Below are 19792 nucleotides of genomic sequence, written 5' to 3'. Positions count from 1 at the left end.
TACTACTACTAAGAAAATTAAAATAATAGCTGAGTTGAATTTTTGTGTAATTACATGTTGTGTAGAGAAATGTTGTGTTAACAAATATAATGCACATTAAACTCTAGCACGTGACACTCTGACAGGTCTTACAGGTACTGTGTCTGTCCCCTGAAATGTTCTTTGGTCATGTGACACACTGACACCACTTTCAACGAGGCATTAACATTGTTTGGTATTAGTTTGAATGTGAATGTGAGGTTTTTGTCTGGTTGTCTTTCATGGACTTATACTTGGAGTAGTGGCGAAGGGCAAACCACCACTGCTTGTACTGCCACCTGACCTGAAATCAAAATAAAGTAGTGCATTTTGTTATTTAAACATACTGTATCATGCAAACACATTCCCTAAGTTTTGCACCTACAAATCTTGTATGACATTACAACCACCTAGGTGTGGCACCAGGACATTAGCACCTGATCTGTGGATGATGTTGGTTGCAGGGTGGGGCCCCCATGGATTGGACTTATTTGTCCAGAGCATGCCATGGGTGCCTAGTCAGACTGGGAACTGGGGAGTTTGGTGCTGGGTCTGTGGCTTTGGGCCCTTTGTGAGGAGGTGTGTGGTGCACAGTATGCTATGGTGCCCTTCTATCCTGGCCAGCATTTACTTTTTCCAATTCGTGCTGCATTGGCTTTTCTGTGGGATTAGATGAGTTGGCATTTGGTTCCCACAGTGAGCACTGGGTGCCCATGATCCTGTCCCCCTGTGATTAACAGTTGTTTCCTCACCACCCTCTATCATATCATAAAACTGCAAACTCTAGTTGTTAACCTCGTTTTCTGCCTAAAAAATGTTTGATATATGATAACAACTAGTGACTTCTCACCTCTTGGTTGAGGGCACAATGGATGATGAAGATGAAGGTTCCCTGCTGCGAATTTAAAAACAGGAACGCAATCTTTACAATGAAGTTCCCCTCAGCAAAGAAACCCAGGGCCCAGGGGCAGCCAAGAATGACAAACTGGAGCAGGGTTTTAAACACAAGGGTCCTAGATAGATAGATAGATAGATAGATAGATAGATAGATAGATAGATAGAGAAGTCAGAAATTAAGTATTATATAATTATGTAAATATCATTTTAGAGGAATAACTTGAGTTGTGTGTTACTGGGTGTGTCTTAGTTGTGAAACAGTTTTATCCAGTCTTGCCAAAGCCCATTTTAGACTCATGAAGATCACACCAGTGAGAAGCAAATTAATCTGTAGGAGTAATGGGAATAAAGAAATCATTATAACCATACCTCCAAACAAGAATTTAATTAAACATCTAATAATTGTAACATGATCTACAAATATATAATAAATATACTGCATAGTAACAAAGTACAAACTGAAATGCGGTTATGATACTTTCACCATAAAAATGATTAATGCTGTCTAACTGTGTCTATTTTCAGGTCATGCTATAGTTTTTGGTGCAGGATATTGGTAGAAGATCCTTTGGGTGCTGTGCGTAGTGGTGTGGGGATTACATGGATCAGACATGTTTGTCTGGGGCGCTCAGACGGATTGGGATCTGAGAAGTTTGTAGCCTGGAGCAGTGGCCTTGGGCTGTTTGCTTGCTGGGCCCAGTGTGCAGTGGGCTGTGGTGCATTGGAATTTCTGGTACCTTTCTATCAGCATTGAATTCTTTTTAGAGATTTGCACTGCACTGGCTTCTCTGTGGGATCAGGCCACACAGGCTGGTCTCTGGTTCCGGTGGGCATTTCGCATTTTTACAAGGGCCAAGAGAACAGTTCAAACACAGCTTTTGACATATTTTAAAAAGAAAAGAACTGAATGTTTAATACATATGCACATATCCTCTCAGCAGAGACGTGATGAAAATAAAGGATTTAATTTAACACATGAGTTTTCTAACTGACGAACAGCTTTAATGAATATAGAAGATGTGTATTTTACCCAATTTGTGTAATTTCATTATTAATTTAAAGAAAAGGTTTTTTTTTTCCATTAGACTTTGTAGCTTCACCTGCATCCTTGGGTACAAAAGGTTTAAAAACTATTTTTTTAATCTTATTATAGTAATTTAAAAATGTCTAAAAATAAAATAAATTTTTCCAACAAGTGCTTACGTGACTCCTACTGGTTGTAGCGGAATTGTTTTGTGTGGCATGCATTTGTGTGTGTGTGTGTGTGTGTGTGTGTGTGTGTGTGTGTGTGCGTGCGTGCGTGCGTGCGTGTGTGTGTGCATGTGTGTGAGACTATAGAAACTGTAGTTTTCTATGTAGTCATAGAAAACTACAGCACTATTAAATGTAATTATTTTATTACTAATGCTTTGGTAGATTTTTATTCTACTCTTATAATCCTTCCCAGATGAAAGCCATGAAAAGGATCACTGGTATATGCACATCACCCAAAGAGCTGAAACCCCTTTTAAAGACCATACACACTGGTTATTTCCCCAGCAGAGCGTGACCGTGGCTTTAGCCAGATGAACATTTTAAATGACACATCAAGGTCTAGTCTGGAGCTTAAAAGTCATGTTTGCATGTTCATTACTATCCATACCTATCAATACCCAATCAATCAGAATCCAGATTGCAGGTATTAAACACAGGTGCAGCTCAATAAATTAGAATATTATTGAAAAGTTCATATAAAAAGTTATTATATAAATTAGAGTTTTGTGAAAAAAACTCAATATTGGAGAATCATGGTGTTACACTCTAATCAGCTAATTAACTCAAAACACCTGCAAAGGTCTCCTGAGCCTTTAATTGGTCTTTCAGTCTGGTTCAGTGGTCCACAAAAGGTCATTAATAAAGAAGCTGGCTTTTTATAGAGTGTTGTAAAAACTCACCTGACCTAAACCCCATAGAGAATCTATGGGGTACCATGATAAGGAAGATGCGACACCAGACCCAACAACACAGAAGTACCCTTTCAAAGGCTACACTCGATGCTGCGTGAAAACTCTATGGAAAACATCTTGTCATGTTGCCGGGTGTGAAGCATGTGTGTATCAAACATGCCAAATTTTTGGCTTTTATAACCTGGGCCGGGTGACGTCATCTGATAAGACGCACCAGCAGGTTATAAATAGGAGTGAACTGGAAACAATCCTCAGATTCTTGTCTTCACCTAGTTGTGTGCATGTCTGTGTCTAACCAGCAAAATAAGTGTTTAACTCACCGATAATGGCAGAGATTTAAACGAGATGTCCCTCCGTGTGTATAATCCATATCGGAGGGCGATCTCTACACTTTACTGCTTCGATTAAGTGCTACGCGCGCAACTCATGCATCTGGCAGAGCTGTGAGAGACGGATTTAAAAACTTCTTTCTTTCGCGTTCTCATCGAATTGGTAAATTCCTCTGTCCGCTCTCAAGCGCGCCCTGGCGCTTCTTGTGAATGGGCAAGGATAAACATCCTCTCTTGCTTCCGTGGAGATGGTAATAGCCTCTAAGCACTTAAAAAATAAATTAATAAAAAAAAAAAAAAAACATAGACGGCAGGTTCTGTCGGGTGGCCAGGGGGCAGAGCCTAGTGCATTCCTCCTTGATGCCCCCATCTCGCCTTCTGGCCTACTTGGCAATGTCATTAACTCGGTCGCGACATCATGAGGCGAAGTTATATAACAAGCCTTCGAGAAATTCCTTCCCCGCCATGCTCAAGAGTGGGGACTGTCGGCCACCCAGTCTCGAACCGGGTCTGACTGTTGTGAGGCATGAAACACACAAGGAGAGTGTTTTTGAGCCGGGCACCCCCTCGTAAAGATTGGGGTGCGTCACGCAATCCGCCTCAAAAGGGGTCAAACTGGCATATTGTCTTCTTTACAAAGAAGCCCTGAGGTTTATGTGCCCAGGACCGTGGGGGGTGGCCCTCCAATGGGGAGAGGCACGCAGAATTCCTTTTAAAGAATGAAGTGTTCTCCCTGGCACCCCCAGGAAATCAGTGTTTTTGCTCCGCCACCACTGGTGTTTCGGGTAACAGCAGTCTCCAATAAAATGTTAGTTCTTCGGTTATTTCCTGCCATGTTTCAGGATGCCGAACATCTAACATCCCCCCCCCGTTTAACCAAGCCACAGACTTTGCCCCTTTCTGAGAAACTGGCAGCGTGGAAGCTACTGCCAAGTATATCTCCTTGGGTACTAAGCACTGTAGAGAGAAACTACAGGATTCAGTTCTCACATCACACTCCACGTTTCAATGGCGTGGTCTCCACTTCCATAAAACCGGAAAGTGCGCATCTGGTATCACATGGGATTCAGGCGTAAGTGGGCACTGCTGTCTCCCGCTCGTGTCGAATCCATTCTCAACACACTCAAGGAAATCAAGCTAGACCAGAAAGTGACCATCACTTTCAGAGATCTTAGCTTTTATGGCAGCTGTATCCACGGTGACACCTTTGGGCACATAAGAGCATTTCAGTTGAGGCTAAGAACCAGGGAATTTTACTCTAGGGCCAATTGCCAATTAAGGCTACGCGCCAGGTGCTTCGTACCCTTCCTATGTGGTTCAGGCCCCAGTTTCTGACCCCGGTTTCTGAAGTTCATCTTGTCATCGCAGATGCTAATGACAGACGCTTCCCTCATGGGCTGAGGTGCAGTCTTAGATGACCGTCAAGCCCAAAGGAGCTGGAGAGGCCATCTTCTTGTGCGGCACATCAATTGCCTCAAAATGATGGCTCTATTTCTGGCCCTAAAGCACTTCCTCCAGCAGTTGAGACTACCATGTCCTAGTGCGGGGGGACAACACTATGGCAGTTTCATATATATTAATCACCAGGGCAGACTGTGCTCGCACCGCTAAATAGCTAGCGCACCAGGTTCCTATCCCTCAGGGCAATTTACATTCTGGGAAAATTTTATGTAGCAGAGGTGGACCTCTTTGCCTTGCAAGATCAGCAAATGTCCCCTTTACTACTCTCTGACTCTTCCAGCCCCTGCGTCTGGGCGCCTTGGCGGTCCCTGAATGGGACCAACTAAGTCAAGCTGGTCTTCCAGCCAGCGTAATTAAGACTATTCTAAGTGCTAGGGCTGCTTCCCCTAGAAGAGCTTATGCCCTCAAATGGAATGTATTTGAAAGTTGGTGCATGACGAAGCGGGTAGACCCAGTCCACTACCAAATTGTTTCAGTGCTGGAGTTTCTGCGGGAAAATTTGTCCTCGGGCTTGTGCCCCCGTGTTGAACCACTAGAGTCAGCGCCTCAGGTTTCTGACCCTCAAGATGGTTTTTCTAAATGGCCAATTACCTCTCTAAGAGAATAGAAAATCTGTCAATCTCCCCATCCTTCCTAGACTTTGCCCCCTGGGCTAGTCAGGGCCATTTTGCATCCTTTCCCAAAATGCACCCTGTTGTTTTTGAAGCCCTCTGTCCTCCGCCTTTACAGCTTCAGAGCAGGAGAGACTTCACTCACTGTGTCCAGTACGTGCTCTTCAGATTTACGTCCACTGCATCAGCCAGTGGCGTAAGTCAGAGCAGCTTTTACATGTTTTGGGGCCGCAAGCTGCGTGAGAGATGCTATTGCCCTTTCCTATGGGCTCACTTAGCCTCTAGGAATCAGGGCTCATTCAACCAGGGGCATCGCCTCATCTATTGCAGTAGCAAGAGGTATTCCCCTGCAGCAAGTGTGTGATGTGGAGGGTTTTCCTCTCTGCACACATTTGTTACATTTATAGTCTGGATGTTCATGCTACCTCGGGCTCACGGGTCCTCAAGTCAGCTACCCAGACATAGTTCTGAGACATTCTTGGCCTTGTGCGCACACGCTACACAACCTTGGAGTCCAGACACTTGCAGTGCGGTGGCGTTGGCACTTTCATTCCCATAGCGTTTTCATGCAGCATCGAGTGTAGCCTTTAAAAGGGAACATCTCGAGTTACTTTGCTGTAACCCTGTTCCCTGAAAAGGCGGGAACGAGATACTGCGTCCCAATGTCGCACTGCATACGTGACCGTACGTCTGTTCAGACAAATCAATCTGAGGAATGTTTTCGGTTCACTCCTATTTATAACCTGTAGGTGCGTCTTATCAGATAACGTCACCCGACCGAGGTTATAAAAGCCAAAAATTTGGCGTGTTTGATACACACATGCTTCACAACCGGCAACATGACAAGATATTTCCCATCTCGTTCCCGCCTTTTCAGGGAACAGGGTTACAGCAAAGTAACCCGAGACGAACTGAAGGCTGCTATCAAAACAACCTGGGCTTCCATAACATCTTAGCAGTTCCACAGACTGATCGTCTCCATGCCATGCTGCATGGCTGCAGTAATTAAGGCAAAGTAAGCCCCAACAAAGTATTGAGAGCTGTACATGTTCATACTTTTTCAGTAGTCAAACATTTCTGTGTTAAAAATCTTTTAAATACTTTTATTCGTCTAAAGTAATATTTAAATTTTCTGAGATACTGAATTTTGAGTGTTCGTTAGTTGTAAGTCATAATCATCAACATTAAATGGAATAAACTCTTGAAAAATAGAAGTCTTTGTGTAATAAATCTGTATAATATATATTCTTTAATTTTTTAATTAAATTACGGAAGTAAATAAACTTTTTAATGATATTCAAATTTATTAAGATGCACCTGTACATGTTCTTGGTTTTTCTTTTACTGATCGTAATTAGTAGACCACTGTTGCATTGTTACAATAAAAAAAAAAAAAACTGTTTTCTTGATGTATCTTTATTTAGAACTTACACCGATAATGCATGCCACAGGACCCAGAAAGCTCCAGACATAACTTGTCTCAAGCCAGCACCTGCACAAAGGTAAACCAGAAGCTGTCACAGTAGGCTTATAAGAAAGCATAAGCCTATTGTGGTACAACAAATAAAAACTAGTTTAAACAAGATCCTCACTTTTCCCAGTTGTAGCCATCAGGATTCAGTCCAGATGTCACGCCTACCATTGCCAGGGGGATGACATATCCGATCACAATCATACACTTCCAGCTAAGCACATGACTCTGCCTTGAGTTGATCCTTAATAGGTTTTTGACAAATATGTAGAGCAACACCGCTTCAATGAACATCCACACAAACGCAGAAAGAAAGAGGAAATGTATGACTCCAGCCAGCATTAAACAAACCTGAGAGATAGATAGAGAGATAGAGAGAGAGAGAGAGATAAACTTCATTGTATTTTTTTGTACTTTTAAAGAAAGATAATTTCTTAAATGAAACATAAAAAAATATATAATCTTGGAGCTTTGCTACTGTGCTAAAATAATGCTGTCAAGAACTGTATATAAACTGTCAGGATTTACAGATGTGGTCATTAAGAATGCACATGGTTTCCCGTGAGATGCCGTAATTTGGCGGGGGGGAATTTTACTGCAAGCATCATTCAGGAATTTAAATAAATGATTTGTGCTTCACTGAATATCCGCCAGATAGCGCATGGAAGGACTTTATTTAAAAGCCAGACCAAGTACAATAATGAATTGTACAAAAAATTAAATTTATGTTTTTTTCAGCATTGGAAACAATAAACAATATTTTTTCCAATGCTGAAGAAAACATGAATTTGATTGCCCTTTCACACACAAGGCAGGGAATTCTCTTTACCTCATTTTTTGCCGCCCTTCCCCAGTCACAGATATCACTGCCACTCCTCTTCATAAATCTGATCATTACCTGGTATTCTTTATCATAACCCTTCCTATTCCATGTAAACCTAACCACCAAAATTTACTCTTTTACCCGCAGAAATCTTTACTCTGTCTCCCCTTTCTCTGTGTCTTCATGCACCCTTTCATTCCTCCCAGACTCAGACTTCTTCTCCTCTCTACCACTAGAGACTGTGACTGAAACTTTCCTCTCCTCTCTCCCATCCATAGATCTCCTTTCCCCTTAGCTGAGCTCCTGTCTGTGTAAATGCGGGCCGGTTCTCGGTGGTTCCCAGTCCAGCACTGGCCAAGCACCAAAACCGGCACCTGGCACCAGCACCAGTGTAGTGGAAATGAGTTATGAGTAAGATCGTCGGCCAAATGCCTAAATGTACAATGTAAATCGACATGAATGAACTATATATACTGTATATATACTGATATATATATATATATATATATATATATATATATATATATATTACACTCAACAAAAATATAAACGCAACACCTTTGTGGGTGTGCCATATCATTATGCTGATGAGACAGCATGATTATTGCACAGGTGTGCACTTAGACTGGCCACTTTAAAAGGTTCAGTTGAATCACACAGCACAATGCCACAGATGGCGCAAGTTTTGAGGGAGCGTGCAATTGGCATGCTGACAGCAGGAATGTCCACCAGAGCTGTTGCTCGTGAATTGAATGTTCATTTCTCTACCATAAGCCGTCTCCAAAGGCGTTTCAGAGAATATGGCAGTACATCCAACCGGCCTCACAACCGCAGACGACGTGTAACCACACCAGCTCATGTCCTCCACATTCAGCATGTTCACCGCCATGATCGTCTGAGACCAGCCACCCGGACAGCTGCTGAAACAATCGGAGTGCATAACCAAAGAATTTCTGCTCAAACTGTCAGAAGCTCTCAGGGAAGCTCATTTGCATGCTCGTCGTCCTCATTGGGGTCTCGACTTGACTCCAGTTCTTCATCGTAACGGATTTTGACAGATTTGTGAACAATATTTGAACGATATGGTTATTTTGTTTATGTAAAAAACGTTTCAGATCTTTGAGTTCATCTCATTAAAAATAGGAGCAAAAACAAAAGTGTTGCGTTTATATTTTTATATATTTTATATATAAAAATATTTATTTATTTTATATAATTTTAACCCAGCATAAACAACCCAACAAAGTGTTTACAGAAACCTACTAGTAGTGCTACTACTAATGAATGGAGAACACACAGTCAAAGCCCAGGGATTCTGCGTGCTGTCGCATTTTATTCAGCGAGGTTGCATATATTTTTGTATTTGTTGCATTAAATGTCTGTAGTTTTATCAATAAATCTGCTTATATCTGCTTACGCTTTCATCAGCCTTTTAATCAAAAAGCCGCATGTGCAACTCACTTTCACTTTGCAAAAGGCAGTGTTTATTGTTTAGTGTATATTTAAAGCGCAAAAACAATAAAACAATATTGTTTTAGGCTAACATATCATACATTTTTATATTTGTTTGTTGAAGTCTTTTTGCACACACGGGCTGGCGTTACAATAATAATAAGTATAATAACAATAATAATAAATTCGGAGCACTACTACTACTACTACTACTACTACTACTAATAATAATACTAAATCGAAAAAGTGCAGTCAAAGGACTTTCATCATTAAAGAAAAGAAGAAAATGAAGAATAAATACATATCAGTATTTACACTTTGAGCTCAACGTGTTTATGAGCTCTGTCGCTTGCTATCAATGGGTGCCTAAAAGAGATACCACATTTTCAACTTCAGTAGACACACAATACTTTAGGTTAAAATAATACTGCCCTCTACAGGTAATGAAGGGCATTTTCACAGCTTGCCGCGGCAAGTTGCGGGATCCCTTTTCTTGAAACATGCGTTCATAATGGCCAGATCTGTACCTACCAACTGTTACCTAACTAAAGTACATAAGGCACCTCTTAATTTTCTATAAATTGTTAGGAAAATTTATGTTTTCTCACCTGAGACAGGTATAGAACCTGACACAGAAATACATAACAAAAAAAACAGATAGTTTAAAAAAAGAAGGTGAGATGGAGAGAGAGAAGATGGAGAGAGATTAAAAGCTTAGGTAATTCATCCATCCATCCATCTATCCATCTTTAACCATTTATCCAAAGTCCGGTAGCAGGGGTAGCAGTTCCAGCAGGGACCCCCTAATTACCCTTTCCCCAGCCACCTCAGCTAACACTGACTGGGGAATCCTGAGGCGTTCCCAGGCCAGTATGGAGCTATAATCTCTCCATCTAGTCCTTGGTCTGCCCCATGGTCTTCTACCAGCTGGACATGCCAAGAACGTCCTCTGGCACCAGTTCTCCAGTTTTTTAACCTCCTCCAGGTATGCTGTCTCGTCGTTGTCAGAGATCGAGCCCACTTCGACAGTGTTGTCAGCAAACTTAATGACGGTGTTGGAGTTCGTAGTGCCTATGCAGTCATAGGTGTACAATGAGTACAGCAAGGGGCTCAGAAAACAACCCTGGGGCGCTTCAGTGCTGAGAGTGAGGGAGGCTGAGATATGTTCGCCCATCCTTACTGCCTGTAGCATTAGCATTGCTAGCATCTTTAGCTGCAGCCTCGAAGCGAGTGTAGAAAGTGTTCAGTCACATCCGTGTTTGTCATATCGAATGTTGGTGCTTCATAATTCGTTACTGTACTTAGTCCCTGCCACAGGCTCCTGGAGTCACTCTGTTGGAGTTGTGACTCTAGTTTCCTCTCGTAGCGCTGCTTCGCCTCTTTCACTGCCTTCCGCACGTTATATGCCGCTTGTTATCGCGATTTGGTCTCCCTCTCATAGGTGAGGGTTGGAACAAAGATCGACCAGTAGATTGAGAGCTTTGCCTTTTGGCTTAACTCTCTTTTTGTCACTGCAACTGCAATACTGCCCCCGCTGCTCCGATTCTCCAGCCAACTTCATGTTTCAATATTCCATCACTCGTAAACAAGACCCCAAGATTCTTAAACTCCTTCACTCCTTTACTAGGTAACCACTAGCTCCCTACCTGGATTAGACAATCCACAGGTTTCCTGCTGAGAACCATTGCCACAGATTTCAAGGTGCTGATTCTCATCCCTGCCATTTCACACTTAGCTGCAAACTGATCCAGCAAGCGCTGCAGGTCACAGACTAATGATTACATCAGGACCACATCATCTGCAAAAAGCAGCGATGCAATACTTAGCCCACCAAACTGGAAACACCATTCTCCACTGACGGAGGCTGACACCCACTGGAAACAAGTCTGACTTCCTGCCGAGAATCCAAACACAGCTCTCACTTTGGGCGTAAAAGGATTGGATGGCCCTGAAAAGTGACACCCTCACCTCATACTCCCACAGAAAATCCAGAGGGACCCTATCATATGCCTTCTCCAAATCTACAAAACACATGTAGACTGGATGGTACTCCCAAGCCTCCTTCAGGATTCCTGCAAGAGTAAAAATTTACATTGTACCTCTTCAACCTGTGGTTCGACAATTGGCCGAACCCTAATTTTCAGCACCTTAGAGTACACTTTTCCAGGAAGACTGAGTAGTGTAATGCACTTCTCATTGGGACTACTGGAAGAACCCTTCAAAAGCTGCAGTATATTTAGAACAGTGCTGCTAGGATCATGATGAGAGGGCATAAATATGATCATATTCCGCCCATCCTTAAATCGCTTCACTGGCTCCCTGTTTCATTTAGAATTGATTACAAGGTTGCCCTTCTCACCCACCAGTGTATTTATTGGAATGCCTCTCCCTACCTCAAAGAACTTATTACCTCACATACGTCCACACGCAGCAAAAAAAAAAAAAATGCTGGGTTTCTGAAAACACATTGTTAAGTTGTTTATGCTGGGTCTAAATTTTGTGTTATTTTGGGTACTTGAATTACACTGTTGGGTTGCTTTTGCTAAGAATACTAAAAGTGCTGCATGATTAAAATAAACGAAAAAAAAAAACGAAAAAAGAAACTTCTCCGTTTTGTCCCTAAACCTTTTGTTCTGGTGTTTCTGCAGTAAACCCATGGGTGAACATGATGATTTAAGAATTTATTTAAACACGAATATGAGTGGCATTTTAATTAAAATCCAACATTTTAATGGTTAGTGACCGGTGCAAGGGCGTCAACTCGCACGTTCTGCGATATTCCATTATCACTCATACTGCCGTAGTTTTAGAGCCCTAAAAAGGCATTCGCTAGTTAGTAAGTAAGCAAATAAAAGATAAATGAATAAATAGCTTTAAATGGTACATCAGCGTAGTAAAAGTACCATATATATACCATATATATATATATATATATATATATATATATATATATATATATATATATATATAAAATTCAAATATTATGTATAAAGAAAATATAAATTATATAAGTTTAAATACATTTTTAACATTTTAATGGCTAGTGATTGTTGCAGACATTCACACACAAAAATGAATATTAAGCCTAAAAATATGCTTTAAAATTCATTCATCGGCGTGTATAAACCCACAGCCTTAACAAAAGGCAGCGTTTTAAGGCAGCGAAAAAATGCAGGACTATACTCGACAAGAATATAGAGAATAAAAATCATGTTTATAATAAGATAATTAATTAAATAATAAAATTGTATCAAATAAGAACTTTATCTAAAAGCCAGAACAACCAAATTTCTCATTCACTGCTGAAGTATTTAAGTATGCTTATACTGTAGATACGCAGGTTACATTTTAAAAGTACAATCACATGTAAATTACAAACAGCATGTGTAAGGGCCATGTTTCATTTTAATAAATTTGTTGTTGTGTTTATTTCTATTTTATTAGTTAAGCATTATCTATTTAGTTCATTAGTCAAGCATTTAGTATAATAATTGTAAGTTGTACTGTGACTTCACATCATAAGTTGTTCTGTGACATCATTCCATAGTTGTGTAGCTGCATGTCTATCACGCACGTTAGTTGTTAGGGTACGGAAGTTGTGGAGAACACAAGCTTTGACCGTAGACAGCAAATAGGTTGTTGTAACTGTAATTTACCATAATACCGTAAGCTAAAATATATAACATAGTATGTTGTAACGATAATTTAAGACCGTAAACTACAGGACACAACAAACGAGTTGTCGTAACCATAGTGGATTCATGCAAGAAACTGCGAGGACTGTTGAACTTTGATGTTGAAAATAAAACAAGAGACAAAGAATTTAACAGACTTTGAGTCGTGAGAAACCAAGTGTAACAAGAAAGATATGCGTCAGAGCTTGTAAATAACATGCCTGTACAGCATGTAATGTTGTAAAATATGAATTAAACAGTATTATACACAAATATATGATATGGTAGTATATATGCAATGAAAAAGCTATTTACACATGAGTGCTCAAATGTAAAGCAAACGCAATTATTAATTCATTGTGTATATTTAACTTCATTCAGCCATTTAAGTTTTAGAAAAAAAAAAACCTTCCTACCAGCCCACTATTATTTTCTGTTCAAATTTAAAAATGCCGCGTGTGTGTGCAAATAGACAAATTTTATGAAGAATGCAAAAGTGTATAATCTATTATGAAGTTAGCCTATTGTTTCCAATGCAGAAGCAAACATGATTTTGTTTTAGTCCATCATTTGAATACAATGCGACAGTGAACTCCGAGGTGAAGCGCACCCATAGAACCCCCAGTTATGCCTTTTCTCATGATAGGTGTGAAGTTATCAAACCGGTTTTACTAATGGGGGAATTCGCAGTAGTGGGGGTTTTAAAACAAAGACCGAGCAGACGTCTGGCTAAAATGTTTTTCACCAGCAAAACACCTCTCTCTCTCTCTCTCTGTCTCTCTCTCTCTCTCTCTCTCTCTATATATATATATATATATATATATATATATATATATATATATATATATATATATGAGAGAGAGAAAGAGAGAGAGAGATTCTGGTTGACTTTTCAAATGCAGATTGACCTGTATTATTTTAACCTACAGTATATGTGAAGCGCGCGTCGACACACACAAACTCTCTGTGTGAAAACAACGCGAGTAGCCTATATACAGTACATGCATTTGTCCTTGGTGCATTTCTGGGCACGATTAGCAGCCTTTTGATCAAAACGCTTCTTTTTGTAAAATGAAAGTATGAGCCGTGGGTTTCCACACGGCCAAGAACAGCTTTATTAATTTCAGTCATAAATTCACAATCACATTCCAGCTCTTATTCCCAGCCGTGGTCAAATAATAAATTAAATAATTATTCAATGCTGGACACAAACAGCTATAAATAAGATATATACTAATACTTCATTAAACAAAAAATTAAAAGTATGATATTTATAATATTTATAAATAAATACAACTTTACACTCACCTACTGTAAAGGATTATTAGGAACATATACTAATACAGTGTTTGACCCCCTTTCACCTTCAGAACTGCCTTAATTCCATGTGGCATTGATTCAAGAAGGTGCTGAAAGCATTCTTTAGAAATGTTGGCCCATATTGATAGGATAGCATCTTGCAGTTTATGGAGATTTGTGGGATGCACATCCAGGGCATGAAGCTCCCGTTTCACCACATCCCAAAGATGCTCTATTGGGTTGAGATCTGGTGACTGTGGGCGCCATTTTAGTACAGTGAACTCATTGTCATGTTCAAGAAACCAATTTGAAATGATTCGAGCTTTGTGACACGGTGCATTATCCTGCTGGAAAAAGCCATCAGAGGAGTCATAAAGGGATGAGCATGGTCAGAAACAATGCTCAGGTAGCCTGTGGCATTTAAACGATGCCCAATTGGCACTAAGGGGCCTAAAATGTGCCAAGAAAACATCCCCCACACCATTACACCACCACCACCAGCCTGCCCAGTGGTAACAAGGCATGATGGATCCATGTTCTCATTCTGTTTACGCCAAATTCTGACTCTACCATTTGAATGTCTCAACAGAAATCAAGAATCATCAGACCAGGCAACATTTTCACATTTTTTTTCATACAATCAGATGATTGTATATTAGTAGTTACACTTACTTGAGTCTCTTTTACGTTCTGCAAGAACTTCTGTGTAAGCAGGAATGTCAGGTGAGCAAAAAACAAGCTGATACACAGATTGAGCAAAGCTGCATTGGTGATTTTTAGTCCTCGTTGGCAAACAGCAAGAGTCAGTACAGTCAAGCTGAGGAACACTAACCCCACAGAGACCGCCACTGTGTTAAGGAGATCTGTGACATCATCCTCACTCTCATCCTGCAAATCAAATACTTGTTATTTTATAATACACCTGACAAAATAGTTTAGCAAACTCTTGAAGCATTGGATTTTACTTAATAAAATGAGGCTTTTTTAAGTTGTCTTTTATGAACCAGTTCAAACATTAGCCCTATTCGGACGGGACTAGTTTTCCAAACGACGTTTGAATTAGAATTTTTTTCAGAAGACGCCTGTCATTTTATGGACACACTCGGACCGGACTAACATCTCTGTGTCTATTACGGAGGTAGGAGTGTCTGTGTTTTACATGTGGGCGTTGCACAAAATCACATGTCCACATCTACATCCATTATTGGTGCGCAAACTTGAATACCGGCGCACTAGAGATAGTACGGGAGTTCACGTTGACCAAAAAACAAAAGAAAACGCGTTTTTCGGCAATCACAGACATTCGCATTCGGACGGGATTAGATTTCTCAGAGGACCGCCGAGTTTGCTGAAAAACAGTAGGTAATTTGCTCTGGAATTTTTACAGAGGTCGTGTAAGAGAAAGACAGACATGGCAGATTCGTACGGGATTAAAATCACAAAGTACGTCTGTGAAACAGAAATTTCTCTAACGACCCCCTGTAAAACTAGTCCCGTCCGAATTGGGCTATTGTTTTATTTAGTTAGGTATTCATTTAACATTTAATCTTCATGTACTACTCTGTGTTATTTTCTTGCTTACTTTTCTTCTGGGATGACTTCCCCTTTAAGTGTTAAGAAAATAATTGCTGATGTGCAAGCTTTGGTATTGGATATATATAATAGTACATCATCCACAGACAGAAAAACAATGTTCAACTTCTTTCTTTAACACACCCTGAAATAAGCCAATTAAAAGAGAATTGAACGGCTATTGCAAGAATAAAGTGGGCATCGATGACCGGTTGTACTGATAATCTTAAAGTAAGGGGAACTGTTTAAGTTTGTACAGACACATCTTGTAGGGAGAAGTATTTACAAAAGTTTCCATGTCATAAATTCTCCCCAAAGTCAAAGTGTATTCTGTAAATGACTCTAAAACCTTATTTATTTATTTATTTATTTATGCTTTATTAGAATGCAATGTGAAAACCATCTTTCTAGATATATTTCCATTTCGCACTGACCTATTGCCTGTGCTTTTACAGTCCTTAACCTTCATTAAGTATATGGGTTTATTTAGAGTATACTTTTTAGAAAAAGCTGGGAGATTTTATTCTGAGCTAGAAGGTTTGTTTCTTACCATATCTGGATTGGTCAGCATGATGAGAGCGAATGTAGACAGGTGAACACAGGAGCATATTGTGTAATTGCTGTTCATCTCGCTGATGTTACAGCCATCTTTAACCCATTTATTTTCAGCCCAGTACACACAGGAGAGATTCCCCTCAGGGTTTAATGGCTAGAAAGCAAAAACAAAAAGTTACTGTTTAAAGTAACTTTTTATAGTATATATATATATATACTGTTCAAAAGTTTTGCGTAACTTTAGTGATTTATTTTCTACATTCTACAAAAATACTAGGGATTTCAAAACTATAAAATAACACAGTATGGAATTAGGTAATTATGTAACAACAACAAAAACAACAGTTATTATTTCAAGACACAGAGGTTAGCCTTTCTCTAATAGTTCTTGCAAGTATATTCAGTACAGTATATTCAGTGTGTTTTAATTTTTTTGTCTTTATATTAATTAAATTACTAAAACAGACTTTCTGAGTCTTTCTATATTTGTGTTTAGCTCAGGGAACAGACACAGTCTCAATATAGTGAACCCTGAGTGACGACTTTATGCAGCCAGTAGACGGTTGGTTTAGCCTGTTTGTCTGCTCCCTGGCCTGGGCTCTGGATTGTCACTGAATAACTAGGCCTCTTCTAAAACTATGAGCTTTACTACAAGAAATGAGAGCAGCACCTTCCTAAATAGGATGGACACCGTCCCGCCCTAACAGGCCAGCTTTGCCCTCAAAGGTCTTCCAATTGTTTATAAAGCCCACATTATTTTCAGAGCACCACCTAGACATTCAGCGGTTCAGCGCCCATGACAGTTTGTCTGTAATGAGCTCTGTGAGCAGGATTGAGCTGGGATGTCCATGAGCAGTAGTTGTTTTGTCTGCATGGTGTTACCAATGTCCTTGTGAGATTCTGAGACTTTAACCACATGATGACTTGAAAGCTGTCTGTGGTCACTCATACTTTGTCCAGACATATGTGTGCCATTCAGGTTGAGAGGATTGGCACATTCTGCTGGAGGATAATGCAGGGGGAGAAATATATATTTTCCTTTAGCAGCCTTGCACCGAGTTTGGCCCCAGAAAAGATGAAAGTTGTCGATAAAGTTAACTCCTTTTGAACTGCAGGTTCTTTGTAGCCATGTGTTCAGCCCAAGCAACCGTGAGAACATGTTAGTTCCTCTTGCTGAGAGTGGTCCACTGATGACTGACTGAAAGTCTTTGAAGTGTTCCAAAGAGTTTACCGAAATCCTTTTTAAGGAGTTTCGACTGCTCTTTCCGAATATCATTCTTCTCCATGTGGATAATGATTCGATTTGCAGTCTTGTGCCTTGTCAGAATTTTCCAAAGTTCCCAGTTCACATTAAAGACGGTTGCTTAAGGAAAGCAGCATGAAGTTGTTGTCCTGTTATTGATGTTTCTAATAGTGGAGTCCCCAAATGTCAGAGTCCTGACCTCGGTTCGCTCTGAGCTGAATGCCGCTGTCTGCTCAAATTTGAGCATCTCTTGGTAGCGGCATTAGCTGCTGGCTGATCCATTCCATATTCAATCACATTTTGGGATTCCTCACCCACATTCATTAGTGCTTTAAATTTGTTCTCAAGATGAATGTGGGGTGGCAAAGTACCAGTGTTTGCAAGTCTTTTCATATCTGGGGAAGAGGATCCTATTGCAGCAATCTATTAATCTGCCGGTCAGTTGTGGCATGTTCCTCCACTCAGCTGAATGCTGAGGGGGTCCATGCTGATGAGTGTTCTGCCTGTTTTGGAAGTCCAGCAAGTAACTTTGTTTTAAGAATCACAATTCTTTGTAGAAGTGTGTAGCAGGTCATGCAGCAAGTAGATTCCACGAAAGGCAATTTCTTTCTCATTTTCTTTCTGTTTCTGGAATGTAAGCAGCTGGCAGCCAAAGTAAAAAAGTCCCCTTTTTTGTCCAATCTTAAAAAGTTTAATTTGATGTTTGTGCCAAAAATATTTGGTTTGATCACTGTGCTGATATGGTAAAGTAAAAAAGTACAGATATAGAGAGCAAAGTGCGGAGGAGTAAGCAGGAACGTCCAAACGGCAGCGGAGCCAGAAGTAAATAACAAACAATAAGCGGAGCCAGAAGTAAAAAACAAACAATAATAAGCCAGAAGTAAACAAAAAACAATAAACAATAAAGTTTATTATTATAAACTATAATAAAAACTAGTTGATGGTTAGCAGGTGGCAGTTTCATAATTAATTAATAGTTTAATTGGAGATGGCAAATAAAATTATCTAATAGGATTAAATCAAAATAACTTGCATTGATGTATTTGAAGGTAAAGTTGACAGGGTTGGTGAGTTGTATGTTTGTGACTTTAGGAAGTGTCGCTGACACCACATTGGACATCATGGTTTTAACTGTGCTGGTGTTTGTGTTGAATAAACTAGGCTTCAGGATGCTGCCCATGTCATTATAGCTCACAAACACCACAGAAGCATATCCTGAAAATACAGCAAAACAAAGGCAAACAAACAAACAAACAAATGCACTGTTCATTTTTTAATAAATATGTACTTATTAGATAGATAGATAGATAGATAGATAGATAGATAGATAGATAGATAGATAGATAGATTATCAAATACAAATAATATTATACATTAGCAATGCAAGATCTTGGACAAAATTTTAAATTTATAACACATTTTTTTCTATATGAGAATGATAATTTTTGCTTTTGATGTTTAAAAACTAATGCTACTTATTGTAGCATTTATTATCCCGTGTGGCATGCGTCATAATTTTTTATTCATCATTTTTGGTATTTGAACTTCTCTGTGAGTTTTACTTTTTATGGAGATTTGTAGGTGGGGCTAATGCAAATGAGCTTGGCAGCTGGTAATTTACACCAGCTGCCAAGCTCATTTGCATTAGCCCCACCTACAAAATCTAATCTTTATTGATTTTTAAAAAGCATCCACAAATGATCAGGAAGAAAATGATTATTACAGAAAATCTTTACAATCTTCTAGAATGCTTGTGTGGGTGATCAGATTGATCTACAAAAACAAGCTCACTAATTATCTTAAATATACTAAAATTCATAAGATGTAAGATTGAAATGTAAAAGATTACTACTGTACCATTGTTGTTCGTGGAAATCCCAATGAGATCAATATTCAGGGAGGCGTTGCTTGCATTGAGGCGGGGGATTTCACTCAGGAGAGTCTTGTCCCCAACTGTAAATATTTCAGCCTCTGAAAATATTTAAAAATTTAATTTTTATGTCGTGTATTATTTTTTTATGTAGAGCAATTTTGTTTTGGTCTTGTAAGAGGTGTTTGCTATACATTTTAAAGCAGGTACCATACCCATACTGCTGAGGGAAATTGTTGCATTGTTCTGGGTAGGAGTTGGTGTCACTACTGCAGCCAGCAGTTTGTTAGTGACATCCAGTATGGAATTTCCATATTCGATTAGTTTTTTGTCCCCAGTAGAATTTTGTACAACAATGGTAGTTGTAATATTCATTATTGAGTTCAAATAAAACTCCACAGTCTATCGAGAGCAAAAGAAAGACCTAGTGAATAAACATCCATGGGCAATGATCATCTGGAAATAAGATAATTACATCACAAATACATCTTACTGTTTGTGGCAGTGGGCCATTGAGAAGGTCTTTAAATTTGTCCAGAAATGCACTTGCACAGTTTGTTGTCTACAACAA

The 19792-nt window shown here is 39.6% G+C and overlaps 1 protein-coding gene across 1 annotated transcript in view; it reads right to left on the bottom strand.

Annotated features, from left to right (window-relative positions):
* Positions 1-19792, bottom strand: part of LOC128507003 (adhesion G protein-coupled receptor E3-like) — a 29819-nt gene continuing 10027 nt past the window's right edge. Inside the window, exons 6-16 of the mRNA XM_053477619.1 lie at positions 19715-19783; positions 19437-19623; positions 19209-19322; positions 18385-18566; positions 16104-16262; positions 14654-14869; positions 6855-7084; positions 6694-6754; positions 1152-1243; positions 869-1031; positions 1-322 (exon numbers count right to left, since the gene is read on the bottom strand). Coding sequence (XP_053333594.1) covers positions 218-322; positions 869-1031; positions 1152-1243; positions 6694-6754; positions 6855-7084; positions 14654-14869; positions 16104-16262; positions 18385-18566; positions 19209-19322; positions 19437-19623; positions 19715-19783 — 1578 coding nt within the window. The 3' untranslated portion in view covers positions 1-217. The remainder of the gene's footprint in view (positions 323-868; positions 1032-1151; positions 1244-6693; positions 6755-6854; positions 7085-14653; positions 14870-16103; positions 16263-18384; positions 18567-19208; positions 19323-19436; positions 19624-19714; positions 19784-19792) is intronic.

This window comes from Clarias gariepinus, chromosome 18, assembly GCF_024256425.1.
Source record: "Clarias gariepinus isolate MV-2021 ecotype Netherlands chromosome 18, CGAR_prim_01v2, whole genome shotgun sequence".
Taxonomy (NCBI): domain Eukaryota; kingdom Metazoa; phylum Chordata; class Actinopteri; order Siluriformes; family Clariidae; genus Clarias; species Clarias gariepinus.
This window is presented reverse-complemented; position numbering and strand designations above follow the sequence as displayed.